The following is a 21,868-nucleotide window of genomic DNA, read 5'->3' as shown; positions in this document are numbered from 1 at the left end:
AACTTCGACATTCGACGCTCAATGTTTAGTACTAGATGATAAAGTACCTAATCATTTAAAATCTGTGTTTATTTATATCATTATCGTAGATCATTTGTTATTATTGGACCTAATAAAAGTAGATTAACTAATGTTGAATTATTGATTAATTCTGTTACTTAGTGATCAGTTTAGATCGAGAGTCTCTTATTCGCTGACGTGGACTCTATCGATACATTAATATTGTTATTTTTCCCAAAATTTATGCCCAAATAAAGAAAGATAATATGTAATACTTTTTTTGTGTGGTACCCCCTTACTAAAGTTAGAACCCAATTTATCGTTACTGAAAATGTTACAAAACACCATGAGTTCTTTCACAAACGAATCTAACATGGTAGCAGTTATACCTGACACTATTTTATATGCATTTATTAGAAAGAAGTGTGGTTGGTGAGAGGAATTGGTGATTGTTTTGTGGAAATAGTTCTTAGAGACTAAGAAATGGAAAATAAAATGCAGCATATTCTCTGAGGTGAAATGGCGCGGGTGTTTGAAATTCAAGATATTGAAAGCATTAATGAAAAAGAATGTGAAGAATGATGGGTTCATTGGTGATGCTTAACTAATAATGCTACTATATTAAATACAGAATATGCTTAAATTTTGTCGCTTTTGCAGAGTTTGACTTCACTAAAGCAATACTATGATGAGCAATTACTACTTTGTATCATTAACTTCATTAAAGTATTTGTTAAGATAAGAATAAAGCTTCAAACACAATCATCCTCATCCCAATTTCTTAAGACTTCACCTACATGCATACTGCCATCCAACATCTTTTTCTTCTGCTAAAACGCATGTCTCATTATCTTTATTCTTCTCACTCTTACCATTATGTACATTAATCAATTATGCATACCACCAAATTAATCAATAACCATTTTGGCATCTACCTATATATGATAATACGAGGATCTCCTCTTAAATGGTGTGTCTGTCGAACATACGTATCGGACATTGATATTTGTACAACACTAATTGGACACGTATAAGTGAAGTGTCTAATTTTAAAAAATATTTGTTGAATTTATAACAATTCTAGCACTATTCTAACACAGTTTTGAAAAAAAGAAATACATTAATTTTCTATAAATTCAAATTTATTGTATAAATTTTTATTATGATTATGAAAATAAGAAACAAATCTTTTTGAACCACCATTGAAAAACATATTTCTGCTTCAAACAAAATCTGAAACATACTTATGTACGTAAATTTTATTATTAATTTATATAATTTATAATTATATAATATATAGATCAATGTCTCCATATCTTACATTTTAGAGATTATACGTATCTCCGTGTCTGTGTTGTATCGGTATATGTGCGTGCCCGTGTCTATACTACATAACACATCACAAATAAATTTTGAATAAAAATTATTTTACACCCAAAACACCCATTTCAACTTATCCATGTGTGCTTTCAAAACTCATTAGACAGAAAATTTAAGAATCAGAGCTGAGATGTAGAAGGGAGCAGAAAATGGTGATTATTATAAGAATAAGCGTAAGAACGGCAAAAAGGGTAATTGAGGCGTACTAGTTGGAGGATTTTCATGCATAGTTTTGCGAACAGAACATGAGTGATGTCAGAAAAAGAACCATTTTTAACTAATGATGCAGAATTTGTTGATCATATGATACATGAACATGTTTAAGGGACAACAGTGCACGTTTTCAACCTGCCCTAATAAAAAAATGAATCAGATTTTACTCATAAAAGCTGAAATTAACGTACTGCACTTCATCCATGTAGAGAAACAGGGTATTTTGAACAGAGGTTACGACTTTTGGAAAATTGCAAGTCCTAGCGTGACGTATCACGAAACATTTTTCTTTAAATTTGCAGAGAAAAGGGAAAATGTTTCTTTCTTGTTTTACACAAAAGTACATTCTCAAAAACATATAAGAAAATAAGTTTCAATGTGTTCATTCTTAAACATTGTATAAGGATATTTGTAAAATTGTAATGTGTAACTCTTTTAATTAATGTTTTTATTATATTGGATAGAGATTAAAATATTTTATCATTTATAAGCATAGTAAGAAAATCATGAAATAAAAACTAATTTTAAAAACAAAATATAATTAGTTGCTAACTAAATTAGAGACCATTATAGAGACTAAATAATTTTTTGGTTTCTAAATGGTTTCTAAATTGGTATCTAATTAGTAACCAATGTTTTTCTACAAAATTTAGAATCTAAATAATTTGTAGTTAAAACTTGCTAATTAGATACCAATTTAAAAACTATCTAACAATAATAGAAACTAATTTGGAAACTAATTTTCTTTTAGTTTCTAAAATGGTCTCTAATTTAGTTACTATTGCAACTAATTATTTTGGTCTCTAAAAATTGGTTTCTATTTGATGATTTTCTTGTAGTGAAGTGGATACAAACCTCATTTTATTATCCGATTTTATAAGGTTGAGTTAGGTTTAAAGTGATATCAAAATTATTTTAAGTCTATTTTAGTAATTGTTTGTTGGACTTATCAGACCATTCACTATCGATCGTTATCGGACCATCCATAATATGAATTATTTTAAGCATATTCTAGCAAGTGTTTGTTGGATTTTATTAGGTCACCCGTTATCGAACCACCTATAATGTATTGTCTCACACACGAACTGTCACTTTCGGTGTGAGAAATTTTTTATAAGATTGAGTTAGGTTTAAAATATTTTTTAATACGTTATTTTCTTATCACATCATATATACCACTTTTCATCTCTTTCTTGTCTGTGTATTGGTCTTAGTAGGTGTTTGACAGTATGCAAGAAGTATCCATACATCATTTTACACCTGGAAATGGTCACAGTTCACATTCCTCTTTTACACACCTTTAATAGCTGTTGATTCTGTAGAATCTGTATGAAATGTGCTAACATTGGAGTCATAAAATGATAGGGAGCAATTTGGATTAAAAGCTACATGCTTATTCCTTCTGAGACTTGTGTTTTTCTCTCTTTGATTTAGCAGCAGATTCAATTTGTAGGGTGAGAGGGATACTTTCACGGTTCAAGAAATCTACATGGAAGAGCTTTCGTCATCCACTGCTCTTAGCCTCACCAGAGACCACGTGTCCGTGCATGTCTTTTCCTAACTAAATATGCACATGAAAGCGATAATGGAGAATGAAATCAAAACAACAACAGGAACACCTTCTAACAAAAAAACAACACTCTTGACGTCATGCATGCAAGGAGGAAAGCTACCTATACGTACTCGTATACTATGTATGTACATGTATGTATGGTCACTTTTTTGAGTAGATAAAGGGGATTCTAAAGTATTCACGTACATTTTTTTTTACCGGTAGAACCTGCATGATTGAGACTCTAAATCGGTATCCGGTCGTATTCGGTCTAAACAGACCGACATGACCTGCATCGAGACTGATTAATGACTCAATGTTTGTTAATTTTTTTTATAAATTTATTAATAAACCCACAATAATTATATAAATAAGCACATATCCCAAAGGATCGGATATGTAATAATCTAATTCTAAATATTAAGTGCCGAGTGTTGAAGTCTGACTTAAGCGTCAGAGTCCAAAACTAGCAAAGAGAAGGAGTGGAAGAGCGATAGTAACAAGAATTCGTCTGACAAAAAAAGTGAGGTGCTGACCAACCGAGCAAGAAGTGATTCAATTGTTCTCTTGATTCCAACCCGGCTGAGCAAGAAGTGATTCAATTGTTCTCTTGATTCCAACTCTGCTCGAGAACACATTTCATATACGTATATACGTATGAAAGTAGGAATCTTAGAAGAAAGGGAGCGTATGAAGTAGAGTATAGAGTTGAGATGTTGGGAGATTTGGAAACTTGAAAAATGAGTTGAAAGGTTGGGTGAAATGAGGAAAAGAGGTAATAGGAAAGAAAAGTGAGGTTGAGATAGGCACATGTGTGTGATGTGTGGAGTGGGGCTAACAACATTTGCAGAGGGAATTGGGACCCATTTGGAGCATTGGTTTGGTAGAGAGTGCTCTCGTGGGCACCACAACCCCTTTCATCTGTCTCCCTTATACCCTTCACACTTTCTCCCTACGATGTTACACGATCATGCTTCATCTCTCTTTTTTCTTCATTTATTACAACCCTCATAAATAATTTTCTGTCAAAACTTCTACTTTACTTCATGTTACTCATATGTGTTTTTCTTTTATCAGAACTAGTAGTGTGATAAATGCTTATTTTCTGTTTATTGATGATAAGTGATGTATTGGGAGCATGCTATATAACACTCAATACGACACGGACATGAAAATACGTATCATCTTTAAAATGTAGAACAAAGATCTATATTAATTATGAATTATATAAATTGATAATAAATATTTATATACACAAGTATGTTTTAATTTTTTTTAACAAAAAAGATATTTTTTCATGACTGGTTCAAAAATATTTGTTCTTTATTTAAAAATTTATACAATAAATTTGAGTTTTCAAAAAATTAATGCATTTTTTTTAAAATTGTGTTAGAATTTTCAGAAATCCAATAATTTTTTTTTGAATTGGATACTTCACCGATACATGTCTTACGAGTGTCGTACAATTGTCAGTGTCCGATACGTGTGTATGACTCGAACATGTCAGTTTAAGAGGAATGTCCAAGCATTATAAAATGTATTTCTTGTTCAAAATGTGTCATTTTGTGACAAAAATGTAGATTTCCGTTTATATAAACAAAAATGAAACATAAAACCACCTTGGAGAGGAATTAGTTTAAGTATTCAAATATAGGTGGTAAGTACTTGCAACTTAGTAGTATGATTTTGCCCCCATTATAGGAACTGTCTGAATCTGAATGGTAACTATCCTCTCAAATGCATCCAGCCAAAAACAATATAGCCCCCTATATATGAACACAACTCTACAATTCTCTCATGCAAGCTTCAGAGTTTTTGCACTCCATGCATGATTTTGAATCATTACTGAGCCATTGAAACATGCATTTTGCATAGGCATGATGGAAAGAGGCACACTCAATGGCTATGGTGAGCATGAATGATCCATCAATGACCCTTGCTCGCATGACTCATGCTCATGGCCCTACCATTTTGATTGTCTCATGTGACATGCCATGATGGTTATGAGACGCGTGATTCCCTCTCAATTTCTTCAACTCTTTCACCCTCTTATTATTACCTTTTCTCTTCACTTCACTCACTACCAATTTCAACTTTGTCTCCACTCTTTCCAACCATATGTTAAAATACAGTGTTGTTGATGACAAAATATGTGAAAATACAATGACCTATGCAACAGTGTTTGTTGTGAGTTGAAACTGCAACAGTGTTTAGTTACTGCCCTGACATCACCACAAAGTTTTTCTGATGCTGCCTTTCTTTCTGCTATAGAAACTTCATGACGTGACTTCCCTGGTTTTGTGCTGCTCTCTGTGATTTATGAAGTTTCTCATGTTTACTATTCCCCATACTTATCTCACTCTAGTAACATTCCAACACCAAATTGTTTCATATTAGTATTTGATTCATATTTCACAAAATATATATAGAAAGTGAATAAGAATGTCCAAAATGTTACTCTTCCAAACATATGCATCCAAATTATTCATTTCAGCAACAGTAATGCAAACCTATGTAGCATGGAGATGGACACGAACACTGATACAACACAAACACGGAGATACATATAATCTCTAAAATGTAGGACGCAAAGATATAAATTTATATATTATATAATTATGAATTATATAAATTGAAAATAAAGATTTATACACACAAATATATTTCACTTTTTTTTAACAGAAGGTGTTTCTTATAACTGGTTCAAAAGTATTTGTTCTTTATTTTTATAATCATAATACAAATTTATACAACAAGTTTGAATTTTTAGAAAGTTAATATATTTTTCCTTTTTAAGATTGTGTCAGAAATTTCAACAAATATTTTTTAAATTAAACAATTCACTGTCAATACGTATCGTACGAGTATCCGATACATGTGTCCGGCCGACATAGATATATCATTTAAGAAGTATATTTGAACCTCATAGATGCGATGGAGACAGACTCTTTCACTCACATTCTTTATTATCTACCAAAAATTATTAGGAATTACTCAATTCTATAAATTTAATGATCCTACTAAATTTAATGAATGTTACTTATCATTTTGCAGTCTCCAATTAACTTTAATTAATAGTGGAATGTCTGCCACTTTCTATAAATTGCACTTTAGAGGTGTAAGAACATTCTCATGAATCAAATTAAACACCTTTCCACAATATTTTATATTAGTATCGTATATGTTGTTCATTTCATGATTTTTTTTTTAATTTATAAATAAAAATTTAATCAATCTTAGATCACCAATGCATATATTTAATTAAGGGTAATGTAGTAAACCAATTTAAAATAAAATAAAGCTCCCGAATTTTTTTTATAAGATTGCATGATAGATACTTATATTCCACATAAATTCTTTACATAATCTGTTATTAATAGAAATATTTTTTTTTAGCAAGTCCCTCAAGTTTCTTAAAATTATATAGTATTTTTTTTTTATGTAAAACATTGATTTTTATTCCTATTTTATATTAGATTTAAACCACACCCACCCATTTTAACATTCTAATTACTAATCTAATGTGGCAGTCAGGTATTACATTTTGGATAAATTATGCTTTCAATAATTAGGACATTCTCTTCCAAAAACTATTTTATTATTCGTTGAAATTTATTAGAATAAGAAAGTTGGATGGATTTTCACTTGGCATTCAACTTCCCTTTGACTTTAAAACACAACCCTTTTGAAATGGATGGTTTCTTATAAACTTCAACAGATTAAAAATAGTGTTTCGGGAAAAGAATATATAAAAAGGACTCACTAATATCCCTCTAACCTAATCACCTACTCAATTATAAAAGCACAATGCTTTTTAGATTTTGGTTTTTGTTCTAAGATAATAGTAATTTTAACTGTTTTAAACTATTTTTTTTTTATACCTCTATATATAATTAAGAATAACTATTACAAGGGCACCCATGTGAGAACTAATTGTAGTTTGTAAATACATGAAGTATGAAATATATATTTTATTCTGTGATTCTTTTTGTAGTTTATTGTATGTGTAGAATTATAGAAGCAGTAATGATACGTTGACAATCATACATCAGATTATAACTGAAAAGAATAACTTTTGTTAAAATGGAACCATTTCAAATTTGTATTGTTCAATCTTAAACCCTAAATTTTAAACCTTAAATGATACATTTTAAAACTGATAGATTTCAATTTTCAGTTTGCCAAAATAACATTTTCCTTATAGAATGAAAGCATGTCAAGGTATGAAAGAAGGGCCAAAGCTGTAAAAGGAGAAGACAGAATGCAGAGAGAGAGAAAAGAGAAACTGTTATGGGAATGAATAGAGAAGAGAGGTCCACAAAGGAATGATGAAAAAGTTTGAAAGGCACAGTGAAGAGAGGAGAAGAGGGTGGAAAAAGTGGGTTTGGGGTCCAACCACAGTCCCACTTACATTCTTTTTGCAGAGAGTAACACTCCTTTCATTCCACTCCTAAATATTACTCTTTCACTTATCACTTTTCACCCTTCTCCTTCTCTCAATCTTCTTTCAACTTTTTTTAATTATCATAATTTCTAATCAAAGTGGAGAACAGAATTATGAGGGTTTGAAGAACACCATGTGACACCTTTCCTATAAGTCAAGATTCATCACTCTTAGTTTAACCAAAAAACTTTATCTGTTATACACTCCTCAATTTCAATCATTGATTATCACAAAATTTAGTTTCTCAGCCAGAGACCATTACATGACAGTAAATTTTACACTCTTTTTTACTGGTTTAAAACTATTTTATATAACATGGAATTAACACATTTGAATACATGTTCATGTTGATTCAGATTGTCTAATCATTTTTGTCTTGAAACTTTGATCTATTTTAATACATGCTCCCTGATAAATATGGTGAATAGAAGTAATTTAATCAAGTCAAATGAAATTCAGAGAGCAATTTAGCATTTGTACAGTTTAGTGAGTTGTGCTTATAAAATCATTGTAACTTAAAGAGGAATTAATTGAGACTAGATTGGCGCATAAACAAAATAATGAGAGACTTGTAGAAGGCCCACATCGAAAACATTAAAATAAGACAAGGAAAGAATGAAGAAGAGAGAAACAAAAATAGAGATCACAATGAAAAGGATGGAAGCTAACAACACCCAACTTAGCTTAGAATAATAGAAAGCAAAGAAAAAGGAGGAGAGATTAGTTGTATATAACACAAAAATAAATCAAAGTTTACGGTAAAAAGAAAACCATTAAATAAAAATTAATTTTAGAGAAAAAAATAATTAGTTGGTTATATTGACTAAATTAGATACTATTTTAGAAACTAGAAAAATTATTGGTTTTTAAATTAGTTTATATTATTGATAAATAGTTTCTAAATTGATATCTAATTAACTATTAAAGTTTTTGTTACCAAATCTAGAATCTAAATAATTGGTAGATAAGATCTTGGTAGCTAATTAGATACTAATTTATAAACTATTTATCAATAATAGAAATCAATCTAAAAATTAATTATTTTTTTAGTCTCTAAAATAGTATATAATTTAATTAATATAATAATTAATTATCTTTAGTATCTAAAATTAGTTTCTATTTAGTGATTTTTTAGTAGTGTTAGTCGTATGTAACACAAAAATAAACCAAAGTTTTAATTGGGAAATTAGGAAAGTTAGAGAGGATAATTAGGAGATAGATGATAGATCCATGTGTGATGAGGATTTTGAAAGGTTTTGATTTGGTTGTTGGTGAAGCTTTATGGAGGCTTAGGAGAATTTAACTAAAGCAAAGTTATGAAGAGAACTTAAGAGTGTGGGGTAGCCTTATAATGATTGCATGTCATGTTTTATCATATTCATATGGTGTTTGTTGCAAAAAAAGATGCTTTAACATGAGATATGAGAGAGCACCCTTAGTTATTTGAGAGTGTGAGAAGAGATGAATAGACAGCCAAATGATTTATACCTTCTAAAGTAATGTCACAAAGCATAATGCTAATGGAATTTAGACTTTTTTTTAAAGAAAAACAGACCTCAATATCTCAATGAAGTTAAAAAAATTGTCACATTCTTCAACTTTCCTTTTCATGTTTGTATAATATTTGGTCAATAATGTCTACACCTGGGCCAGTGTTTGCATAGTAACACAATGAATCATTTTCTTAACTTCAGCAGTTTATTAACACTACCCTCATTTATCTTTGCATGCATCAATCTTGCTCAAAACAACATTTTTGATACCAGAATTTTCAATTTTTTCCCCTTCTCCATTTTCAATGCACAAAATTTGGGTAGAATAGATGTTAATTAAAATGCAAACAATTAATATTGCTGGGGAAAAGGGAAAATGTTCAGATTGGCACTAAGACTTGGATTGTTTTATTTGAGTTGTTCTGATTCTGATATCTTTGAGAATTGACAAGGCTTGACTTCATTGACCAAAGAGTGTGATTCTTTCCTTTTATTTTTGTTTTCTTTGATTAAATAATTGCATGAACTAAATGTACTTTACCATTTCATCCTTATGCCACTAAAAATGTTCACACACTTTCTTAATCAACGACATGAATATATGTCTAAGCATATCTTCCAAAATATTCATCAGATAAAGTTGAAGAATTGGCACCAAAAGTTTAGTAATCTTTTCTGGGTTGGATTTGAATCTTGGTGTTTGTATCATCCCTGATCATGTGTCAGGGGCAGCCATGCAATGGAAAGCAGAAAACCAAAGAATCCAACCTCTTAAGCAAAACTCAAAAAATGACATCATTTTGTTTAGAAGATGAAACACTCTTAAGAAGGATTTAAACCTAACTCAACACAATCCCTCACCCTGATGCTACCAATTCATTAATGAAAATATATGTTATGGGTTGATCCGATAACAGTACGATAATGGATGTCACAATAGTTTCAACAAACTCTTATTAAGATAGACTTTAAATGACTCTTATACTATGTTAAAAAATTGAACATTAAGTTTATCTCAACCTCATAAACCTGTTTTACATTGCACCTAAAATATCTTAATCTTTTGTCGATGTAAAATTTCAAACAAACTTAGACAAACTCGCTTTATACTCATTTTGATGGTTGGATGGTAGTCTAAATCCTAGTCTGCATTTTAATCATAAGCTTCATCTGCTCTTTCTACTTTTTTTTTCTAAGCTTTCAAAGATTATAATTACCATTGTTGATAATTGGTAGTGACATTGGAGGCCAACAAACATACCCGTGGAGGAGGGTGTCCTATGAATCATCACCTTTCTTTCTTTCTAGCCATTTTCTTCATCACTGCTTTGCTTTTTGGTGGGTTGGTGTTGACTTTTGAAATTTCTGCCTCACCCATATGACAGATTCACTGACAGATACAAATCTATGCTCCTCATAAGTCTTACCAATTTGTTTTTTTCTTTTCAATTTTTTCAATTAAGATATAAGAATTTATCAATTTCTAGTTTTAAAAGTATTGTCTCAAGAAACTCCATTTAGTGAATGGGAAGCCACACCTTTGATGTCACTTCTTTTTTACTGGTATCCCTGTAAAAAAATTGTACTAGCTAACTCTTTTTAGATTCTACACAGTGAAATTTCCCTTGATTTTTCTAGCAACCTAACAATATGAAACTTCCCTTGTTAAATTTTATTTTCAGAAGATAGTTTAATTTTTAATTTTTAAAGTATATTTAAAAATTAAGTTAATATGAAACTTTATGAAGATCCCTGTTAATATTATACATGTTTGGAGAAGTTTATCTGTAAATTACTGTAATTAATTTCATAAACTAAAAATAACTTATCTATACATGTATTTTTATAAAAATTAGAAAAACTATGACTACAAATTAACTCATGTAACTAGTTTTAATTTATGAAAAATTGATTTTAATTTTTTGTTTGTTTGTGTCTTTTAAAAATAACTTATGAAAAAATCATCTACAACGTACCTTAACCACATAATCTTCTATCTTAATTTTCATTTTAGCAATAATAATAGTAATGATGATTAAGAATAATTTAACTATTTTCACAAGGGATTATGGAAACTAAACTCTTATTTCATTTAGCACTATGTATGCATATTGATTTCTGAAAAGACAAATAAGAAAAAAAAGAAAGAACTATCCTTTATACATATTTTATTATAATTATACTTTTTAAATTTTAGTGATTATTTGCATTGCAGTAATAGTTATATAAAAGAAATTACTTTATTCATTGTATTTAATTATAGTCGGAGCAATGTTATCCCCCAGTGAACTTGTGCTATAACTTTTTACAAGAGGATTTTTATTTTATTTTATTTTATCATTTTGGATATTACCTTCTCTCCATTATCTTTAGTGAGTTGAAATTCAAGAATCAAAAGCATTTGAAATGAATATTCTGATTATATGGTCATTAGAAAGGTGTTTCGTAATCCCAAGATACCAAATCTAACAATTTAAAGTTCATAAAACCTTCAAAATTTGACAACCCCTCCCTCGTATCCTGAAATGTTTGATAACATTTTATGTTAGCTTTTTTTTTTCAGTAATGAATAAATAAAATAAAATGACATATTTGAGAATGTCTCAACCCTTATAAAAAAAACCCTTATAAAGAAAAGTACAAGTATCTCATACTCTATATAAAAGTAATAAATCAATCACAGAACAAAGACTGTTATAATACCTTTTTGATGCTGCTGGTGTTATAAACAAAGTGTTTGGTCCAAAATTTACAATTTGGAAATCAAAATGCTGGACCAAAGAGCACCACCTTTGTCCTTCGAAGAGATTATGAATATTTTTAAGCTACAAAATCATAATGAAAAGCAATTATGCCGAATCTCTATTTATACAAAAAGCAACGAGGAAAATCCAATCAACTTTTCAACTTTAAACATTATGACCACCAGCACGAAGCGCGCATGCGGAATCTCCTTTATTTCAAAATTCATATATCGTAAGATGAAATACGAAACCTTCCACGAAATATGTAAGAATTTTGGAAATAATAGAAAACAATATTTTTTTATGTTACACCATACATGCTGCTTAACTCCGACAAGAATTTGAACAATTAGACACAGCAGAAACCTCAGTAAACTGTCATTTTGAATTCATTATGTCAGTAGTTTATAGAAAAAACATGGCTTTAGTAAATACTATACATATACCAAAAATGGAACCGGTGAGGTTATGTCTGACACTATTCTGCTGCTTGGGATATAGCCTATAGAAAACTAACTGACATTCCATCATCTTCCACTAGCTGCACCAAAATTGTCATTTATCATGTCCAAAAATAAATCTTAAAAAAACTAACTGTTTTTTCAAAGAAATAAAACTCACCTCCAAGTTATATTGCAGAAGTCTTCAGTCCACATGGTCATTAAAGCGAACAAGTCTTCTGATGAAAGGTTTTTCCCGGCAATAGCTAAATGACAAAAACAAAAGCATTTTAACAAAAGAAGGAAACAAGAAAAAAAAACTAATATATTCAGCACAAGATCTTTGAAGTAAACAAAGTCGAGGAAATATGAATATACATCACGTATGATGACACACAGAAGCAACCGAGCCCAACAGAGAAATGGACCATGAATGATGGCCAGAAATGATCTCTGTCCAAAAGTACATTCTCAGAAATTAGAGTGATTATGCCTGAAAGTAACAGAATAATCCATCCCGACGGCAAACATCCATAGAAAGAAAATGAGGAAGATCCCTGTGGACAAAAACAAAATACGAGGTCAGAGGAATTAGCATCAAATTACAGTCAGCCAACCAATGCTAGTAGCCACCATACCTGGAAGTAATTCTTTATGAATATAGCAGAGTATAAAATCCTCAGGGTCATATCTTTTGTCAAGTTAAGTAACCAAACACAACTTTTTCTTTTCAACAAATTATGAAAATTAAATAGGGAAACCATAGGTTTGAACTGACAGGAACCACATAGGAAATTAACGCAGGGATCATTTGTAGAAATCCAACAGTATCTCTATGCTAGTAATAGTTGAGCTTACAATGACATTAGATTTTAGCAGCTTATAACACAAGTATCTGAGTCCAGCTGTAAAATAACAAATTGGTATGCAATCATCATTACTTATCTAGGCAAAACATTACATAAGATTCAGAAACAAGCTATTAGACAATACAGCGGCCGTTCCATTATAGAACATGGAGCCATAAAAATGTAGCAACGGCTAATATCATCACCTACGCAAAGTTCCCAATCAACCATAATCAAGAGCTCAAAAGCCAATGCTAATACCAGAATACACAAATTCCTAATCATTGTTTCTCGCAGGCACAAAATAATCAAGTAATAGCTTATGCTCCTATTTACTTTTTGGAATATGAGGAGGATTATTTAGAATTCAATTCAGCATGTTGATAAATATCTTAAAAATAATAATTATGGGAATAAAATACACAATTAACCCAAGAGATAGAATTTTAACCTTACTTGGTTCTCTTTCAATTTATCTTTATCTTTTTGGTGATGGATGCCTTTTATTATTTTCACTTGTAATAACTAAAATGTTTGAGTATCCACTTCGTTTTCCATATGGAAGGAACAAACGTAAATTGTGAAATAGCATGAAATAAATAACGGTAAGGTAGAAAGGATACTGAGGGAATTTGCCATTATCAAACCAACTGCCCCAACTAATCTTATTAGCAGGACATTCAAAATTATATAGATCAACGAGAAAATAAGTAGTGAATCATTTGAACGCTTGAGTTGGCTCTCGGTTGCAACTGCATGCATAAAGGCTTCAGAGGTTCCTGAAGCAAGCAAGGAACATTATAATAACGAGATTAAAGAATTTGATCCACCATTTAACAAGTCATAAACAAGGAAATTAAGTAAATGTAAAATGAGTTTTTAATTAATGCTAGTCAGTCAAAGACCCTAACAGTTCACCAAAAACTTATTTTATCAGAAGGTATTGGGCATTCAAGTAAATCAAATCTACAAGCAGAAACGGTAATTGATAATTTGAATTAGAATACATTAATCTAATAAGAAACGATCTTCATTCAAGTGTATGAAATATATAAGTAGGTTTCCCACTTTATTCCAGCCATATCCAAATTTAAGTATACCCCCTCCCAAAGCTTGAAAGTTATCCCATTTTCAGTTATCCCATTATAGAATGAAAAGTTTCTATTAACATAAAAGAGTAAAATTGATTCCCAGAACACTCAAGGGGACTAAACTCCAATTAGTACAAAGGCAGACACATTGATGTTAGCTTATGAAGAAGTTCATTGCATTTTAACTTCTTTTTTATCTTTCCCTATAGATAATTATGAAGTTTATCTAGACAAAATCTAACTGCTAATAGAGCATATGCAACACATTTACTAATTCCATTAGATGTTATTAAATTTAGAAAATAGAGAGCCCATAAAACAACGTATGCAAAAAATTTAGATTATATGAAGAATAATAAACATGAGATGTTATTGTTGTACTCTGCAAACGATCAATGTACTTACAATAAAAATAAATAGTAACAAGAGACAAGGTAGATTACCATTCATGGCCAAAACAATGACATAAAAGCAGTAACAACGAAGGGCAGTTGACGCTTCTCCATCACTCCATTTTTCACCATAAAGCAATCTAATGAGTGAATAAGAATAACTTGGACCAAATGCCATAAAAACAAGGCCTGCAAAAAATAAAGGTTGGATATTGTACCACAAAAGAAACAAAAAAAAAATCAATATAAGGTAAAACAAAACATGTCCAAAATTCTCATGCAAAGGCTCTTCCCTGTGGAATGCGGTACTTGTAACAGAGGTCAAGCTAAAAGGAACTCGTTTCACAGAGTGATATCCCTCTTTTATTTTTACTTTTTTCCAAAGGGAAGGGTCAACAACAACCACAAACAAGTCTTTTCCCTATTACACATGAGGTTCCCTACATGAATCAAACATCGCCATAGTATTCTAAGGTGATTCATTTACAAAGGCAAATTGTTGACTTCTAAATCCTTCTTAATAGTTTGGAAAATAGTTTTACTCAGTCTTGTTCTATGATTCTACATCCAGCATTAGCATTAGGATTACCTTCCATGTGGTACTCTCTGTTTTCTTCACACAAGCAAACACAAGAAATTCTACCATTTTTTTTTCACGGCAGGTGCTACTCAACTTTCTCTCTAATGCATACATTCTTAATTCATCTTCTCTATTATGTCCACTCAATGCTCATTCAAGGGGAAGGGCAACGGTCTCAAAAAGTTAGATTCAAGCTTTTCATTGTTTTCATCAATTCTCACAAAAGAAATTCAAACAGGGGAAAAAGAGAAACATCTAGGTTTAAGTTTTCTTATTCATACAAGACAGAACAATATTGGTCAATAGTCAATACAACATTTTACAGCAAATTGAATATTAGGCAATGACGCAACATACCATCAAATATGCTTATTAAGTAGTATATGTCTAGATGCAACTTAAGTGAACTATTCTGAGTTAGACTCAACATCAACATTTCTTACTTTGGCAATCTCTGCAGAACCATTGATTATTCATAGTCAAACAAAGATACAGGTAAAAATGCATCTTTCTTCAAACAAGGACCAGAGACAACTCCTTTTGACTGAATAATAGGAAAACTAAGAACTATGTATTGAGTTAAAATATAAAATTAAATGAAAAGACTTACCAATCAAAAAAACTAACTTAAGGGATTCCATCAAGCCATTTCCCAATTTCTTGCTTTTTCCTGGATATTCTCCTGTCAGGAATGACCACAAAAAAACACTTAAAATTTATTATTAATAAGAAAGGAACTCAGTATCATATGCTTATAATAGAACACTAAAGGAGACTAAGACCTTACGGCATGTAAACTAAATGAATGGCATACAAATACTATATGGAAATAGATATATTTCCGTATGGTGTGATATAAGTTATATAGTGCTAGCATAAGCTGGAGCCCGTCCGACGTTATTGTTTCATTAATAAATTGACTTTGGTTGACAATTTTTTAAAAGCATTATATTTTTAATGTGTCTATGAATATGAGAAAACTGATACTTAAACCTAATAGACAAACACAACTACCCAGGTAAAGAATGAAGAGAGAATGAGGGGCAAATTGCAATTGCACCTCAAAAGAAATATGCAACACAACACAAAGAGGCAAACAAAGGAAGAAGCAACACTACAGTAGAACCAAATAATAGTTATATGAAAGCTATTCAGATTTTCTGGTTCAAGCATAAAGTAAACAAGAGAGAAATAGAACCTGAAGCAGACCTTGCAAATGTTGCATAAGAACTTTCTTCAAAAGGTAAAAAGACAAGTCTCACCACTAAGCTACCTGAAAGGTGATGAATTTTTTTTTTCAAGAAAATAAAAAAAGGAAGACAAACATGTTCACGTAAGAAACATTTATCGGTTTCTCAATAAAATAGGAAACACTCCTGATTCAATTAAACTTATAATATAATAATTAAGCTTTCTGAAGCAAATTACCCAACCAAATACCAACCCAATTTGTCCACCAGGCCGTATACTGCCTGATTATATGGTGTATCCAACCATACAAGTACTATCTTTTCTCCTTCTTGAAGGATCAATTTTCGAAATGATTGAAAGGTAAACAGGATACACATCTTGGACAGCTGCTTGTCAAAATCAATCAGTTTTCCCTTTCTGCAAAAATTGTTACTAATAAATCATACATTGATCATAAATAAGCAGACATCAAACAAAATTATGTTGGTCAATGAATGATTTACAGTTTCCACTTCTCCTTGCAAAGCATGTTTTATATACCATGCATTACATCAGGATAAAATTGCAGTATCTTAACATGTAAAACAATCAGATGATAATGCCTGTTAGGATTCGGAATAACATTAACTCAGCCATCACAAAATAGAGGTAGTTATAACCAACTGTGCATCAGAAAAAAGGAGGAAAGAAATAGACATGAACTTAAACATGGTTCAACCTACACCAAACTTGAGGCATATATAATTATATATCTCCACAGCAGAAACAAAAAAAAATCACTATGATCGATAAATATTACAAATGATCCCTCCACAATGACCTCAGAAGATCAAGTCATATCTCTCATTTTAAGCAGGTTCATCAGACCACTGCTTAGAGCATCTTAGAGAAGAAAATTATTTTCCATATAGTTAACTATATGGAAATAAATAACTATACCTGAATGGAAAGAGGTATGAAACCTTAAATTTTTGGAAAAGCAAAAGATAGCCCCAATAACCAAGAAATAAGCAGGCTCCATATGCAGACTGTGACAAAGCAAATATGATTGATTTTTCCTGGAAATGGTCATTCAACTCAGAATCAGTTGCATTTACAGAGATATCTCAGAAATATAAAACAATTTTTGGGTACTCTAATAGCATAAGTTTATTAGAGAATTGATCTACAACAGCATTATCATATCAGTACATCATACTCTATTGTCTAGAATCCAAATTGTGAGTGCATAAAAAAAAAATGCACTCTGCAGAAAAAAGTTCTTGGAACTCTTGTGAGTGAAATAACGTGGCAGACACCCTAAAATTGATGAAATAAAATGCTTTAAAACAAGCAACACTTACAGCATAATGACAGATATTATTCTTGGGTTTCAAAATCTGTATTATTATTCTTTTTCACAGGTTTTTTATCTGGACTCGTTTATCACTCACAACACACATATATATATTAGCAAAAATTCAAAATGAAATTTTAGTAGTCCTAATATTAGGGGCTGTTTGGTTTATATTAAGAATAAAGAAAATAAATATAGGATTGACATCCCTTGTGTAAAATACACACAAAAGTGTTTATTTATAGATGAAAATAATAACAGGGTCAATAACAAATAACAGGCTTAACAAGAATCAATGCCATGCATCTATAATCATAACAGAAAAAGCACTGACTGTTTGCTTAATAAAAGTAAAAGTAAATATCTGTGGCTCAGTATAACTACACTCACGATTCCAGTTTGCTTGATGATTAGAAAATACATTGTCAAGCACCGTAACAGAGTGGCTATAGTCTCAACCATCAGCCGCAATTTAAGTAACACCATGCTTTGTGAGAGAATGTACACAGGCTCAGCCAATAGCTCCAAAATACATGCAAAACCTGGCATAACAAGTGAACCTTACTCATAAATTTTCAATCAATTTATTTCGGGGAGTTATTTAAGGATGTGAAGGGAGATAAGATTATGGGAAAAACATTGATAACCCAAGAAAGTAAAAAAAAAATGTATAGATGACAAAAAGCTACATTAGATTACCATTGATCAAGATAGCTTGCCCATGTGGACTACAATAACTTATTTGTTGCCACCAGAAGACAAAAAGGCATACTACAATCGTAAAAAACAGACCAAGTGGGAAACTCATCCACACTACTTTCATCAGCTTCACAACATCTCCCATTGAAGTGCCATCACTATAACATAAAAAATTACATTTATAAATGGAGCTCACTCAAGTTTAGGAATAATTGAATTAAAAATAAAATAAATGAAAGATATAAACCCTTAGTTCACATTATTTGAATAATAATACCTTTTAAATTCATAATATTCTTAACTATCAAAGGATTGAATTGAGACACTCAATTCAACTTTTTACAAGATCTTTCAACCAAACTATAAATATATTTTTAAATATAATTCCAGTACTCATTCTTTCTCTGGCAAGTAGCATAGTTTATTCCAAAGCATCATTAAACAATCAGCACTCTCCTATGAAGCAGTATCTATAAACCTAACACATAACTCATTTTCTTTTGAAGCATGATGCAAAAGATGACCCATAAACAAGTCATACACACAATCAAGAGGCATCAAAAGAACTAACAAATCCCTCATCATCAAGCGTGGAAGAAGCCCAATCACTAGGATCAAAATTAAACTGAATTAACTTGATGATAAGATCATATGAAGTCAGAAAATAAAATGGAAATCAGATAGAAAAAATCATTTAAGAGAAGAACTGTATTATTGAAAGAGAACAGAAAAATGTAGAGTAGAATTCTCCCCAAAGGTTTCCCTTTCACAAAGGATCTGTCTATTCGCTCACAAACCTGTCAAATACACTGAATGCCCACTCACAATCAGATTTCCACTATTTATGTAACCAATTCTAACTGACAAGACATTCCCTCTAACTAATGAACTAACTGAAAACTGTTCTTATTTGTTTTTACTATACATTTAACGTTTGACAAGATGTGTGGAGCCCAATTTCTTTAAATACACTTCTTCCTACATAACAGAAATAGAAAGAGAATAAAGGGATCACCATTTCAGGTCCATTCGCAAGCATGCTCGCCGAAAGCCCTCCCGGCTAAGAAATAAAATACATGTGACTAACAGATGAAACTGCACTGCATACAGCTGCATCAAAAAATGTGTCAAGATGGTAAATCAAATCTTATGATGCAGGTCAAAATGACACAAAAAAACATTAAAAAAATTTGACACCCAATAAAAAAATTAAGAACTAAAGCAAGAGACAAAAAAGTAAATCAATTCTAAGAAATTAAAAGAGACAGCATAACTGGAAAACACATATCTTAACTGTGAAATAACGATCATGCACTCGAAAGATAGAGACAGCAATCAAAGTTAATGAGAGTATGAAAAAACAATTACCGCATAATCCTCTTGTGTGAGATGCCTTACAATCCATGTATTGAATATAAAAGGAATCCCTCTTGACAAGAACTGGGTAGCTGGATTCATGATATCCCAAAAAAGCAAAAATGAAATGGGGGAAATATCAATGAGCTAACTCGCAATGCAGGGTATAAAGCTATCTTAGTAATAATCCAAAATTATAAACTGCAGAACATAACTAATTTTTGAATCAGGTCTAATATATAAGAAATGTGAACCAGCGAGACGATTGTCATGCTGCTAAAACAGATGAAAAGAATGAACTGACCTAATAGGTATTTAAAGGTGCGTGAGAGATTGGTAGCGTCTTTATCCTTTGACATCGCACCTGCGGAAATGAAAAGATTCCTGGATCAATTACTCGAATACATCATCTGTGAGAATTGGCAATGCACAGGATTTTGGATACGGCTTGAGAGACAGAGAGTGAATGTAACAGAGTGAAATACCTGGCTTAGCTGGTTTAGGTTTGGCAGAAGGTGGACGATGAATAAGCGATTCTGTTGAATTCCGGCGAGGGCGAGGAAGAAGTTATGAGTTGCGCCTTGGGAACTCGGAAGCGTTTGATTATGGATTAAGTTTTGAGGAATTATATTAAGTCCTGAACTCAAGGTTTTAAGAATATTTGAAGCGGCTTCCAATTTTACTGCAGGGTGTTTGACGAAAGTACTAAGCCACGCTGCTACTACATTCGGTACGATGCGAGTCTTCTGCTGTGAAATGTTTGCCTTACTTCAATTCTAATTTTAATTTACTGTTTTGAAGATAAACTTATTTTATTCAGCTCACAGTATAAACATCTATTTTTATTTATTTTTTACGAACATTGATACTATATGATGTAGTTTATTGCCTCTAATGAAATTCGAGTAACGTATTGTTTGTAGACGTGGAAGCAAGAGAAGTGACAGAGAAAATAGAAAAGTCACCTTTCAAGATGGCCAAACTTTTGCGGCTCGCAGTAAATTTAATCTCTCTTCTCGTGCATTTTGAGGAAATAGAAAAATATTGAAAAATTGAGAAAAAAATAAAATAAAATTGAATGCATAATTATTTACGGTAGTGAGAATTAGAGATAAAATATTTTAAAATGAGGTAGTTCACAAGAAAAAGAGAGAAAAATCTTGTCTTTCAATATAAATAAACTAAAATTAATCTATTTCCCCTTCTTTTTCTTTTCTTGTTTTGTATTCATTACTTCATTCCAGGTCTCAGTATAACGTAAAAGGCTATCCAACGTTTACTTAGACTTCGCAAATGAATATTATTGAAAAAAATTATGTGAATAAAATATTGAGTCAACTAATACACAAAGCAACTTGTTTTATGTGTGCATCTCAATTCTCATGCAGTTTTTTATAGTCCATTTGCATTGTAAGTTTAACTTTTTTATTTTTAAAACTAAATATTACCCTTTTATGTATAAAACAGGATACTCTCCATGTATACTTTCAGGCACCCACACGTATTTTTTACTTCATAATGCAAATCTTATACAACTTTATATCAAATCCATTTCTTCTTTAATTATTTATTCAATAAAAATACTTTCTTAACTATTTTAATAAACATTTATATTTCTTCAGATAACACTGATTGTAAAATAATATTAAGAAATTTCCAATAAAATAATATTTCATTAAACTATTTTTAAAAAAATTGGTAAAATTACAAGGTTCAAAAGTATGTATTTTTCATATTACAGTTTATAATATCAAATAGACGAAATAGTAGGTGGTTTGAGTTTATTGACCTGTTGTGTTGTGTTGCATGTTACGTGTAGAGTCTCGTTTATCATATATTTGGTCATTGCGCTGTTCCCCAAACAGAAACTTATGAAAAATACATGCAACGGAAGCAGCAAGGAACAATCAAATCCCAGAAGGAAGTACTGTTGAAGGTGTGGGGTCTCTTCCAGATCGGCTAAACAGGCTCAATTGTCATACAATGACTTCGTACAATGATTATACAATGATCATAAGGTATCAAACAAATAACAATGATTATACAGGAGGACAAAAGAGGCGAAGAACCAAAAAATAAGAGGCAATTTTTTGTCAGTTACGATGTTAT

At 31.0% G+C, this 21,868-nt stretch overlaps 1 protein-coding gene across 3 annotated transcripts; it reads right to left on the bottom strand.

The window, feature by feature from the left end:
* Positions 1-11,482: 11,482 nt before the first annotated feature.
* LOC137830166 (uncharacterized) lies at positions 11,483-20,759 on the bottom strand. 3 transcript variants are annotated; one of them, XR_011084171.1, is made up of 18 exons: positions 20,245-20,505; positions 20,064-20,123; positions 19,772-19,851; positions 19,419-19,513; positions 18,404-18,561; positions 18,095-18,246; positions 17,308-17,426; positions 16,622-16,785; positions 16,376-16,450; positions 15,788-15,859; positions 14,649-14,786; positions 13,738-13,893; positions 12,905-12,957; positions 12,645-12,823; positions 12,448-12,532; positions 12,273-12,367; positions 11,786-11,907; positions 11,483-11,602 (listed from the first exon to the last, which is right to left on the bottom strand). XR_011084171.1 is itself a non-coding variant. In XM_068637378.1 (17 exons), the coding sequence occupies exons 3-16, from the start codon at positions 20,116-20,118 to the stop codon at positions 12,472-12,474; spliced, it is 1,557 nt and encodes a 518-aa protein (XP_068493479.1). In that variant the 5' UTR covers positions 20,119-20,123; positions 20,245-20,505; positions 20,725-20,759; the 3' UTR covers positions 12,079-12,367; positions 12,448-12,471. The 3 variants fall into 3 exon arrangements, 1 of the variants encoding a protein (XP_068493479.1); XR_011084175.1 differs by lacking the exon at positions 12,273-12,367; XM_068637378.1 differs by lacking the exons at positions 11,483-11,602; positions 11,786-11,907 and adding an exon at positions 20,725-20,759 and having other exon boundaries at positions 12,079-12,367.
* Between the last annotated feature and the right edge of the window lie 1,109 nt (positions 20,760-21,868).

This window comes from Phaseolus vulgaris, chromosome 11 (genome assembly GCF_000499845.2).
Source record: "Phaseolus vulgaris cultivar G19833 chromosome 11, P. vulgaris v2.0, whole genome shotgun sequence".
NCBI lineage: Eukaryota > Viridiplantae > Streptophyta > Magnoliopsida > Fabales > Fabaceae > Phaseolus > Phaseolus vulgaris.
This window is presented reverse-complemented; position numbering and strand designations above follow the sequence as displayed.

What these genes read in the sequence shown, in the direction of transcription:
- LOC137830166 (XM_068637378.1), bottom strand. Translation starts at nt 20,118, where the DNA reads ATGTCAAAGGATAAAGACGCTACCAATCTCTCACGCACCTTTAAATAC. An exon ending in TCATCAAGCAAACTGGAATC is followed by an intron (nt 17,427 to 18,094) that starts GTGAGTGTAGTT and finishes GACCATTTCCAG; the next exon opens with GAAAAATCAATCATATTTGC. An exon ending in TCATACCTCTTTCCATTCAG is followed by an intron (nt 16,786 to 17,307) that starts GTATAGTTATTT and finishes CAATTTTTGCAG; the next exon opens with AAAGGGAAAACTGATTGATT.